Source organism: Kogia breviceps, chromosome X (assembly GCF_026419965.1).
Source record: "Kogia breviceps isolate mKogBre1 chromosome X, mKogBre1 haplotype 1, whole genome shotgun sequence".
NCBI classification, from domain to species: Eukaryota; Metazoa; Chordata; class Mammalia; order Artiodactyla; family Physeteridae; genus Kogia; species Kogia breviceps.
In genome coordinates this window covers 134512905-134525493 of record NC_081330.1, presented here as the reverse complement: position 1 = coordinate 134525493, position 12589 = coordinate 134512905, and the positions used below count along the sequence as shown (strand labels likewise).

At 61.6% G+C, this 12589-nt stretch overlaps 1 protein-coding gene across 5 annotated transcripts in view; it reads right to left on the bottom strand.

Moving 5' to 3' along the window:
• Positions 1-12589, bottom strand: part of PPP2R3B (protein phosphatase 2 regulatory subunit B''beta) — a 59102-nt gene that overhangs the window by 39217 nt on the left and 7296 nt on the right. Inside the window, exons 1-2 of one of the 5 annotated variants that reach the window (XM_067023400.1) lie at positions 713-808; positions 446-579 (exon numbers count right to left, since the gene is read on the bottom strand). The exons of 1 other annotated variant lie outside the window; for it this stretch is intronic. In XM_067023400.1, the coding sequence (XP_066879501.1) occupies positions 446-579; positions 713-764 (186 nt within the window). In that variant the 5' untranslated portion in view covers positions 765-808. Of the gene's footprint in view, positions 1-445; positions 580-712; positions 809-4371; positions 4582-5372; positions 5623-12589 lie in introns of those variants that run through there. 3 more of the 5 variants (XM_059050500.2, XM_067023402.1, XM_067023401.1) reach the window with 3 other exon arrangements.

The following is a 12589-nucleotide window of genomic DNA, read 5'->3' as shown; positions in this document are numbered from 1 at the left end:
GCTCTGGGACCACCACGGGGCCAGCACCACCCTGAGGGGCTGCGAGCAGACCTGGCTCAGTCCTGAGAGGCGAGAGGGGAGCTGGCAGGCGCACAGAGGAGAAGGGGAGGGGCGGCCACGGGCTGGGGCAGCGACAGCACGGGCCTGGTGGGGGGGGGGGGGAGGACAGGCCCTGGAGGAGGCCGAGCCGGGAGGGGCCGCGGGACGCCTCGGCCCACGCGCCATTCGGACTCGGCCCCGTCGGCACCCGGGGACAGAGGCTGGCCCCTCCTCACAGCCCTAGGGTGTCCTGGCTCTGGGATTTGGTTTCGGGGCAGAGCTGCTGGGCTGTGATGCCCACCTACGGCGGCACAGAACAGCCGCAGGGGAAGCAAGACCCAGCACCGACCCTGAGCGCGGAGAGATGCGAGGGTTCATGCATCTCCTGGGGACGCCTGGGGTTCACCTGGGGAACGTTTCTCCCGGTTTCACTCCTCTGGGCGGGTTCAGTTTGCCCCAGTTTTCCTCGCCTCTGGAGGGCAGGATGGAGCGCAAGCCCCACGTCCTGGGCTGTCACCTGTAGCAGCTCAAGGCTCACGTCTGCGGAAAGGGCTGCTGGTTTGCACTGACACCTCTGGCCTCCTCCCCGGCACAGTGGCACTTGGCGCGGGGTGCCACCATCGCCCATCCCCGAAGCAGCTGGGCCGGCTGGTCCCAGGGCGGGTATCCCCACCTGCCAAGCCACGGCCGGAGACACACACAGACGAGGTGTCGCTCAACAACATGCGCTATTTTCTCTGCTGTCAGGACGAGGACGCCGCCCTCACCAGCCACCTGGGAAGCGAAGGGAAATGAAGCCGCCAGGGACACGGCGGAGTGGAGCCTCGCCTCCTGAGAGCAATGAGCTCTCCCCACGTCACCAGCTCCACGGCACCTGCCCCACGGTCAGCTCGTAGGCCCCTCCCGGGAGAACTGGGCTCGGGCAGGAAGGAACGTGCTCCCAAATGGAAGGTCTGAATTGCAGGATGCAACGACGGGCAAGGAACGTGGTGCCCACGTGGGTAAAACCACGCACACGCCCTCCACGTACATCGGTAATAACTTTGTTTTACCTCTCTTCAAAGACGCCTTCAGGACAACAACATGAAACGAGAGGGTGCGGCAGTGAAGGGTTTGAAGGTTTTGAGTTGGAGGGTAAAGATACTGACTCTGTACCTAGAAAAACGAAGTCACTGACCTTGTAAGATGGGCAGTAAGCTAGTATTAAGTACTCCGGGCGAGGAAAACGTGAAAAAGAGGGGAAAGAAAGCATAAAAAGAAACATAAATAAGATCGTGAAAATAAATCAGAACAGACTAACAGTCTTTACAAATGTAAATGGACAAAATGTTCCAATTAAAAAACAAAGATCAACCAAAAAGAGAAAGACTTACTCACAAGAAACACGTGTAAGGTATAGGGACACAAAGGTTGAAAACTTTAAACAAGTGGAAAAAGATACAGCAGCCAACAGTGACGAAACGAAGGCTGGCGTCTCCATATTCACGCCCAGACAGGGTTGAAGGTCTGGATGTGACAGAGAGAGATGGTCAGGACACCACACCGGGCGCCCATCACGGGAAGCTCTGCCGACCCAGAGCTGACCAGTGCCCCAGCGCAGCCTGGGCGCTGACCAAGCCCAGGTGCTGGGGCAACGCGGGGACGCGGCACAGAGGCAGGCCAGGCCCGCTCCCCCGCCACCCCGACGGACCACCGGGTGATGGAAAAACAAACAGCTGGGCGTGGACACGGGAGATTTACAGTGTAATCTCAGGGCCATAAATAGAGCGCGGCCGGCACAGCTGCAGGACACGCGTTCTTTTCCAGCACACAGGGCGCTGCTGGGAGCCAGCCACCTCCAGGCCCCAAACAGGCCTCAGCAGAGCCTGAGGGGACCATGGGGGCTGTTTCCTGAGCTACCTGCGGCCAGGCTGGACACCCACAAGGAAAGCGGACGTGGCACCATACGTGTGTGTGTGTGTGTGTGTGTGTGTGTGTGTGAGAGAGAGAGAGAGAGTGAGTGAGTGAGACAGACAGACAGACAGACAGGATTCCCAAGCAGGGCTGCGGCCTCTCAGAAGCCGACACAGCAGCAGGTGGGGCACTCGGCTCCCGGAGCAGGGCAGCTTCCCTCCCAGCGACACGCCTGACGCCAGCCTCCCAGCTGTCACCTGGGCACCAGTCAAGACGACACCTGCTCGCAAAGAGCTATTTCTGTCGCCGGCACGGACACCAGCGCTGCCTGACTCATCATGATCCCAGATGTCACGGAGACGCCCGGGGCCCCCAGAACACAGACGGGCTGAACACTCGGCCTCCTGAGAAAGCACGGCCATCACCGCGCAGTGGCAGGGGCCCCGGGAGGTGGGCCCGCACAAGCAAGTGCCCAGGCCAGCCTTCTCTACACGCAGCCTCGCACGGCCAGCGCCCCCTCGGGCAGACGCGACCACGGCTCCGACTCTGCCAGGGCCGGACGCAGGGAAAGCGCGGCACAGCCCGGGCGCAGCAGCCAGCGGGCCGGCCCCACCTGAGCCGAGAGCCGGGGGCAGCGGCCGAGCCCGGCGGGCGGTGCGGGGACACGGGCGGGCACGGCGCCCACCAGAGGCCACCGCCGGGCTGGGGGCCCCTGCAGGCCGGAGCTGCTTCTCCTCCGAACCCAGGGCCCCTCCCCACGGGCTGGTGGCAGGCTCCCCAGCTAGACCTGCCAACAGCCCGCTAGATGGGCAGCAAAAGTCCAACTGTGAAAGTTTAAAGCAGAGACGCCAAAACAAAGATGAGAAGGGCTGGCCCTGCACATGGCTGTGTTCAAAAGTCCTCTAGCCACCACAGGAGAGGGGCCGGCGTCAAGGGGCCACACGAGCCATGGAGATTTCCAGGGGAGAAAAGGTGGCTGGAGACCAAACTCTCAGACCCACGAGGAGCTGGGCAGAGCAGGGTGGCTGCCGTGAGGGGATAGGCCGGGGCTCCACGTCCCCGAGGCAGAGGCCTGAGAAGTCGGCTGGGTCTGCACCCCCAGCCAGAGGACGCTGGGGCCCCACGGGGCCCGAAGGCGAGGCTGGGGGCATGGACAGGACTGGGGCAGCGTGAGGGGTCACATCCATGGGCTCAGGGACCCGGGGGCCCACGTCCGACCCCTGGGCCCTGGGAGCGTGGATCAAGGGGGTACTCAGGGCCCACTGTGCGCAGCACCGTAACCCCGCGCGGTGTCCGAGACGGCCAGAGTCCCCAGGCCAGGCTGTCACCGTGTGGATGAGACGTCAGGTCAACACCCAGCACCGTCCCCCGGGGGCGGCTGCGCTGGGTTTTCGGTGCCCTGCAGGGCCCGTGCACCCACCTGAAGGACCCCACGGGGAAGCTGGGCAGGCATGAGGGGGACCAGGGCACGGAGACAGCGGAGGAGAGTGTGTGCAGAGCCCGAGTCCCTCGCCGGGGGACGGAGGGTCAGGACCCGGCTTGGACAGGGCGGGCAGCACGGCCACAGCGGGCCCTAGTGGGCTTGGGACACGGTCTGAGGGACGTCGCGGTGGACGCCCTGGGGGCCTCGGGGCTGCTCAGAGTGCGCGAGGCACGGGCGCCACAGGCAGGGCAGGCGGGCGGACACGGGCCGCGGCGGCAGGACAGCCTCCCACGCACAGCACAGCCTCGCCGCACACCTTCCCTTGGCCCCGAGCCCAGCGCGGACGCCCCAAGCTGGCAGCAGGGCCGGCACATATGAAGCACCCCCCCTGCATCCCTCCAGGGTCCCCGTCTGCCTACAAGGCCAACCCCACCTCCCTCAGGCCATCCTCTCCGGCCACGCCCCCATCTCCACATGCCCTCCTCCCCACCCTTCCCCAGCTACTCTCCGCCCCCCTCATCTCCCCACGCCCCCCACCACCTCCTTCCATGCCCCCCCATCTCCCCACGCCCTGAGGCCTGCCGACCACCCACGGCTCCGCACCAAGTCCACACTCAAACACCAAGGGGCGAAGGAAACCAGGAAAACTCTCCTCCCCGACACTCCCCCGATGCATCCCCCTGAAAAGCACCCACTCCACGCAGCACGTGCGGACGTTCGTGGGAAACGTCATAGGAACATATCTGTCGTAACGTGAAACTTTTTCCTCTTAAAGGCAACCGCAAACCGCGTATCCCAAAAAGTGATTCTGTAAGACCAACAGCCGTCCTGGAACAACCAGGCTTTCATGAACAGTTCTGCGTGGAGCCAGGACCACCCCCCCGCCCCACGAAGATCAAGTCACAGCCGCCGTGGGGGGAGGGGGGAGGGCTCCCCAATCCAGGGAACACCCCGGCGCAGCCTGTGTGCACCATGTGTGCGCCACACACACAAACGGTAACCAGCAAACATCAGACCTCCTCTCTGTAGATCACCCTTAGCTGATTCCATTTTAAGGTCTCCACGTTCAGATTCTCAATAGACTTTCCTTCTCCACCAGCAACAAACATACAAGCATCAGCCACTTGCAGACAGAATTTCACAAGTTGAAGGACAGAGGTCAGACAGAAAAGTACCAGAAGCCCTGTAAAAGTTGAGACATGATCCCAGGAAAAAAATCCAATTACACTACCAGCAGAAAGCAGGTCTTTTTTCCCACCCCAAACAGCCTAGTTTGATTCGATGTGATTTTTTTTTTGGCCACGAGATGACCTTTAACTCCTCGCCTGGGCGAAAATACAAGTGATTAACGTGCCAAATTTCCGTAAGGCAGCAGAACCTCCAGTTGCCAAAAGATCCCAGGTGGCCATGACTTTTAAAGTCCATGGTCCCCTTACACGAATTTACAAAGCACACACGAGGCACAGACACGGGGTTTGCTTCTGTGCGCGCTGAGGAGAAGCGCCGTGTTTACAAGCCGAGTCGTCTCTGAAGCCACGGAGAAGGGCGCTCCGGCTGCTACGTGCCTGTGATAAAGCCCTTAAAACAACACAGGCGCTCGCGGCAAACCGCGCTCTCCTTTCCAACAGCGCTGCGCTGTTATTACCCAGGGCGCCGCACGCTCCAACGACACGGGGAGGCTCGCTGCGCACCTGCGGAGGGTCAAGTCCTGAAGCCTCCTACGGCCCGAGGTCGACACCTCCCCGCCTCGCGCAAGACACACCACGACGTTGCCCCGCGCCGCGCCAGGGGTATACGCTGCTAGAACTCCAGGAAAGGAGATGCCGGCGGCTCCCTTCACAGCGCTTTCCCTGACAAACTGCACGGGCACACCTGCTCTCTGCGCGCTCGGGCGCTGTTCCAGAGGAGCCGCGCACGGGCGCAGGTGGAGCCCCCCGAGCCCAGGCAGCCCCCCACCCCGATCTCGCCAGAGCGGCGAGGGGCCCGCGGACGCAGCGGACCCGCCCGCCCGCCGCACCTGCTGGAAGGCCTTGAGCCTCTTCTTGAAGCGGGAGGGCAGCACGAAGTCGCAGCCGCGGGCCAGGGAGGCCAGCTCCTGCCGCAGGTCGGGGTCCTGGCGCAGGGACAGGTCCCGGAGCCGCATGTCGGCTCGCATGGGCCGCCGGGGCCCGGGCCGGGCGCGCTCGCGGGGCTGGAGCTGCGGCTGGCCGGGGTCCGGGCTGTCCGGGCGGCCGGGCTCAGCGCGCTCCATGCGTCGCCGGCCGGCGCTCTGGGGGCCGGGCCTCGGGCGCGCGCATTCCTCAGGCGGGGCCGGGCGGGCGCACGCGGCAGCGGCGGCGGCGGCGGCGGCGGCGGAGCAGGGGAGGCGTGGCGGACGCGCGGGCTGTGCTCCGCGGTGCAGGACGGAGCGCCAGACGCCCGCCCCGAGCTGGCCCGCTGCGCGCGGAGGCGGGCCTCCCGCCGACAGCCTCCCCTGCTCAGCCTGTAGGCCGGCCGGCAAGGGCAGCGGGCCTGGAGACGCCCCCTGCCGGCTCCCGGGAGGGTGGGCCTTCTCTCCGGACAAGGGCAGCCTGTCCAGGACTACGCGGAACCTGTTACAGAGCCCGCGGCTGGCGCCCAGGCCGCGCCCGCCCGGCAGCCCACGTGCGGCCCAAGAGCTGGTACGTCGGGAAAACGGCCCCAAACGAAGCGGGCACCCACCAGCCCTTCGGGAATTGAGAAGATACACTCAAACGGCAGAGGACGCTCTGACGGCCTTTGTTTAAAACTCGGGGTTGGGGTGGAATTCGGGGTCTTATAGCTCTCGCCCTGTCGTACAGGGCTGTGTAGAGTGTAGTGGAACGCAGATGACACAGGTGGTGTGCGTGGTGTGGAATAGGACACAGACAACGCATACTGTCGTGTCACGGGAGCGATGAGAGCACGCGACTCAGCCCCTGACGGAGGATGAACCAGCAGCAGAGGCAGCCCCCCCCCCGGGCGGTCTTTTCCCCCACATACCGTCTAGATCAGGCCTGCATGTCCCACCCCTGAAACCCCAGGACCCCAGGAACGCCTGCTCCGGCCAAAGCTGACCTTCCCTGCCCCCTCCCTCTGCTCCCAGACAAAGATGTTGGGGAAATGACCTCGGGGGTCGAAAGGCACTTCCCCCATCCACCCTCCTCCTTGTCTCTCTAATGGACTTTTTCTGGGGGGCGGGAGGGTCGTCTTTGTTTTACAGAGACTCTGGGCGGAAAGTACAGAGCTCCCGTGTGCTTCCCCCGTGGAGCCGAGGTTCCCTGTCACAGACACCCCGCACTGGTGCTGCATCTGTCCCAGCGACGAGCACACAGGATGAGCCCGTACGGATGTGCAGCTGTGAACAGAAGTCCACGGTTCCCCCAGGGCGCATCGTGGTGGTGCACATTCTGTGGGTCTGGACCAACGCACAGTGACGTGTGTCCAGCATTACAGCATCACACAGCGCGGGGGCGCTGCCCTGGAGCCCCCTGGGCCCGGCCTGTTCATGTCCCTCCCCAACACTGACGTCTTACTGTGTCTACATTCTGTCCTACCCCTAGCTGGGATCTGCCCTTCCCGGCGTGTCCCCTGGCCGGGGTCCCAGGGCTGCAGCCTCTCCGACCCGCTTCCTCTTCCATCTGCACCATCACCCCGCCCCGAATTCCTCTTCAAACTCCTGTTCGGGGGGCTGCCCTCTCTCCTGTCCTTCCCCTCTGCCTCTTTCCCATCTCTTTACCCTATTCCATCCTTCTCCCCATTCCTGGAACATCCTCAAAGATTCAGAGGTTGGCTGGCGACCCCTCTGGTTCTCCAGACACACAGACAGGGGCAGTGTATGCACCACAACGTGGCCACAGAATCAGCCTAGCTGGTGTGAGGCCACAGGGCCTAAGGTCTGCCCTGTCCAGACCCGGACCCAACACGCAGGAAGGCCCCCAATACCACGCCCTGGGCAGGGACCAGGTCAGGACAAACTTCTGATTTCAGGGTGTCGGCAGCAGGTCATCAGTGGCTCAGGGAGACTTCGGGAGCCAGGCACAGCCCTGTCACTCTGCGCTACGCCTCTGCCACGAACGGCCACACCTGCAGGTTCACTCTCGTTCCCCTGCAAGCCCCAGGGAAGGGGTGCCCCTCCTGTAGCTTGAAAAACTGTCCAGGGCCTCCACTGCTGGCCCCTGCTACGCAGCTCCTCCCAGGAGAAGGCAGAGCATGTGTCCTGCCCCAGACCTGGGCTTGTCCCTGTGCCTGGCCAAGCAGCCCACGGGGTGGCCGCAGGTCCCGTGCCGGCACAGACTGGGGAAGGTCCTGCTGAGAACACAGGGGCTGCTAAGCCCAGGAGTGAGTTTTCACAGCAAAGCTCAGCGCTGCTGAACTGAGCGTGAGAGACGAGCACAGGGGCAGGTGGGGCAGCACAGCAATTACACACCTGGGCTGACCCTGCCCTCAGGGCGCCCCGGCCACACAGGCTCTGCCTCTCCGAGTCAGCTCTCAACTTTTCTGCGTAAGTTTCTGTAGCGATGCTGGTATGCGTGTGTCAACTGCAGTGCTGAGTGTGCATGAAACGGACACCGAGAGAGTCCCCAAGACCCCTTGCTTGTAGGTTACAATTTGGCTACAAACCAGAAATTTAATCCAAGTAGAAAAAAGGAATCTTCTACTCATTTCTCCACTTCTAGGTAAACTGGGGAAAAATCCGTAGCTCCTCCAACGCTCAAAGGTAGCTCAGGAGAGAGGGAGACGGAGGCCCCCGGCAACCTCCAGTAACGTTTCTGCCCCAGAGCAAGGGCTCACCCGCAGGACAGCCCCGGACAGAGGGAGCAGGTGAGGAAACAGGTCGCAGGCCACGGGGTGGAGTGGGCCTGGCTCAGGTAGGCGGCTGACCCTGCGCAGGACTGACGGCTCCGGGCCGCTCCACAGATGAGGAACGTCTGCCCCCCGCGGCCACTGCTGAGAGCAGCACACCCACCGAGGCAGTGTCTAGAACCACGCGGGCACTCGGCACGTGCAGACTCAGCATCACCGCTCTCTTTCCCCTCATCCAGCCCAGGCCCCGGTGCTCCGAAACCTGAGCCACCAGCCAGGATGGAGACACTGTCACGAGGCACAGAAAGGGCCACGGGGGCCAGGGGGGCCCCGCGCCGGCAAAACACCCGTGAAAACCCCTCTTAGCCATGTCCGGTATGGACGGCGCCCAACTCCCGCGGCGCAGACCCTGGGGCTGGCGGCGGGCCATGGCACCCGAGGCCCTGGGTCTCCGCGGAGGCCTCAAGGCCCCGGGACAGCAGAGAACAGCCAACCCCTGCCGCCAGCACCCCTCCCCATATTGCTCACCCCATGATTCTCTGAGCTCGGAGCCAAATGCTGGCCAGAAACACTAAGACGTGATGTACTGTCCACAACTTAGCGTCGATTCAGATAAAATCACGATTCCCGACGATCAGCTCTCCAACCCGGCTACAGAGTCACCTCGGCCCTGGCCCACCTCCTGCCCCGGCTCCTAAAAGGCCCAGAGGCGGCCAGGCCACGTGCACACGAGGTCCCCAGACGGAGGCGGCTGGAGACGAGGAACTGCCAGCCTCCTCGTGTGGTCTGAGCGATCTCAGAAAGCTCGCAGCACTTCCCCTCTGGCGAAGGAGTTTTCTGGAAGTCTGTTCTTAAGTTTCTGGACTTATCTGATAACCGCCCCACAGGGTCTGCAGACCACGCGGCCTTGATCTCAACTTCAGCCACCCTTTAGTGTAGAACTTGGCACCACGATTCTAAAAGTCTACGGAAGCAAAAAGCACCCAGAAAAGCCACCCCACCAGTTGTGCGCCAGGGCGGGCAGGGTGCTGCTTTCAGCTCACCACAACGCGGGGCGACCTTCAGTGCGCGCACAGGCGCGGGGCAGAAGGTCCAGGAACCAACCCAGACACCTGTGGACGTGGCACTTCCGGCAAAGGCGCCGGCACAATTCAATGGGAAATCATTTCAGAAAGCGACGCTGCAGCAACTGAGTAATCGCGTACAAAAAAGCACGCTTCGAAACTTACCTCAGACCACACATACAAATTAACCTGAACAAGACCATAAGTCTAAGCATAAAAGTGAAATTTGGAAAAGTTCTAGAGGAGACACGGGAGAAAACCTGTCTGCCCTAGGGTATGACAAAGATTGTTTAGATTATGGACTATACCTTTGGGAACATCAAATAAGTAATAAATTGGACCTCATCAAAATTAAAAACTTTTCTACTTCGGAAAACACTAATAAGAATATAAGAGAAGGTGAAGGAGACTGAGATACGGACTTCCAGTTGCAAAATAAATGAGTCAAGGGTATAAATGTACAGTGTGGGAAACAGTAATTATGTAACATCTTTGTATGGCGACGTATCATTACTAGATTCATTGAAATGTATAGAAATACCAAATCACTATCTTGTAGAACAAGAACATAGTTTTATAGGTCAATTATACTTCAAAACAAACACCCATAGAAAAAGAGACCAGATTCCTTACTAGAGGAAGTGAGGGTGTGAGGAGGGAATTGGATGAGGAGGTCAAAAGATACAAACTTCCAGTTAGGGGATACACGTGTACCAGGGATGTAAAGCACAACATGGTAAAAATAATTAGCACTGCTATATATGGAACTTGTTAAGAGTAAATCCTAAGAATTCTCATCACAACAAAAGTAAAAGTATCTTTTTTTTACATATCTTTAATGTTGTAGCTATATGAGATAACGAACTATACTTATTGTGGTCAGCATTTCACGATTACGTGAGTCTAATCATTACGCGGTACACCTTAAACTTATGAAGTGCTGCGTGTCAATTATATCTTGATAAAAGAGGTAGAAAAAATGGAACATAAGAGAAGTCATTCACTAGGAAGACAATTTTCAAATCCTGTACGTGATAAAGGAGTTGTATCCAGCACACACACAGGACTTACCAACTGAATGAGAAAAACCAACGACCCAGTGGGGGAAATGGTAGAGGATCTGAACGGACACTTCAGCAAAAAAGCCCAACATCGCCGTCACCAGGGAAATGCAGGTGAAGCCGCAGAGGTGCCCCCAGAGGCCCACATTCCGGAACGGGGCAGGTCAGAGGCCTGGCGATACGCAGGGTTGGTCGGGATGGGGCAGGAACGCCCACCGCGCAGCCCCTTTGGAAGGCAGTCTGACAGCCTCTTAAACAGCACAAACGCACGTGTGCCATAAAACCCAGCGATTCCTCCTTAGGCCCGGCCCTAAGGTGAGTGGAGACACGGTCCTCGCGAGGACTCACAGGAGAAAGTGCTCACCACGAGCACCCGTGGGCTCAAAGCCCGTGACAGGCCCAGCGTCCAGCAGACACAACACGAGGCCCCCGGCTCAGGGAGAGGTGCTCAGCAAGGAGACGCCGCACAAAAGCAACGCGCTTGAACCTGGTGAACTTTATGGGATGAAGGACACGTGAACGCAGCTGGTAAAAGTCCGCCTGCAGTTGCAGAGGAGACCTCGGACTGCTATGGACGTTGCTGCGAGCCCTGGCTGCCTCGGGGGGTGGCTAAGGCAGGAGAGGGTTTGTGCACAACTTTTAACGTCCTTAGAACCCTAAATGGGAAGGCATCGCATCTCCAAAACTAAGTCATCCACTCTTGGCCAGCCAGAGGGACACTACAGCACCGCCCTGGACGGTCTGCCGCACCTCTGCACAGCCCGGCGACCGGCAGCGCCCTCCAGCACACGACGCTACCGACACCAGACCACCCCACTTCAAAGCGCAGACGTGGCTGACACACGGGGAATGGCACTTGCCAGCCACTCTGTGGCAGTTGGAGAAGCCCAGGTCACAGTGAGCCAGGACCTCCACCCAGGGCGGCAACAGAGCCCTGCAGCTGCAGGCCTGAGAGGACCCCTGTCAGCCACAGGCAGCCCCGCAAGTCCAAGGACCAGCAGCTGCCCCCCACCTCCTCATGGAGACCACCCGCACCCACGTCCTCCTGGAGACCCTGCACCCACCTCCTCGTGCAGCCCCTGTCCTCTGTATCCTGAGGAGCCCCGTTCCGCTGCCTCTGACCCCCGCCCGGGTGCCCAGCTGGGTGCTGGTGCCACCCCCAGAGCTCCGCCATCCTCCCCAGCAAGCGTCCTCCAGAGCCCCCTGCGTCCCTCCTCCTGGGGCCCCGGGGATCCTCAGGGACCCGTGCACCACGCGTCCTCACTCTCCCTTCCAGCACGGCCTTGCAAAGGTGCTTCCTTCTTCCAGGACCACTGACGGGGCACCTGCAAGAGGCAAGGAGCAGGGCAGGCCCCGCCTCACCTCCACGGGGCTGCAGCGCGCAGACGGGAAGCAGGCGGCTCCAGGGGATGAAGGGTGCACGGTGGGTGGTCAGGCTGGCAGGACACGCGGCACAGCCCGGAGCCGTTCCCAGGCGCAGATGCTGCCCCCGACCCACCACGTGCGAGACAACCACCACTCTGGCCCCGGCGGGTGCAGGGGAGCATCCAGGGGGACCCTGCCGCCTTCCCCTGCTGGGGACCCAGAACAGTCGCACGCGGCCCCTGAAACGCGAACTCTGCCCAGAAGACTCTGATCCACGGCGCTCCCGAAACCTCGTCCTTTCATCCGCTCTAATTACACACGCGTTCGTACCAACAGCCCGTGTGGGGATACGAAGTGCTCTTCAGCAAGCAAACGTACCCTTGGCACACGTTTGCGTGGACAGGCTTCCTGTGGCGCCGCGCCTTCCCGGACACCCGAGCCTAACCAAGCTGTTAGGAGCAGGCAAACAGGGAGCCGTGGCACCGGGGTCTGACCTCTGGCCCACCACACGGTCTGCTGGCTCTGCGCTCGTCAGGACACCCCCGGGCTCTGTGCTGGGAGCTGGTCTCGGGGCGCCGGCAGCTCAACTTCCACCTAATCCCGAAAAGCACACACTCCAGAAACGGCACGGGGTCACTCGGACAGACACGACCCACGGGAACACCACGGCCCTACTTCCGAAAGCACGGACGCCTCCGCCGTGGCCCCCCTGCAAGGCCCGCCCGTGGTGTGGGCACAGCGGCTCCCAGCGCCCAGAGCCCCTGCTCCGCAGCTTCCCCGCAGGGAGCCGACGCGACGCGCTCTGGCACCCCCGGTCCCGTCCTAACCGCGCAGACCGCAGGCGGCGCGCGCGCGCACGTGGGCCCAGCTCCCGCCGCAGTCACGCGCGCTGGCCCCCCAGCCGCGCTCCCCGCGGCGAGGCCGCTTCCGGGCCAAGGTGA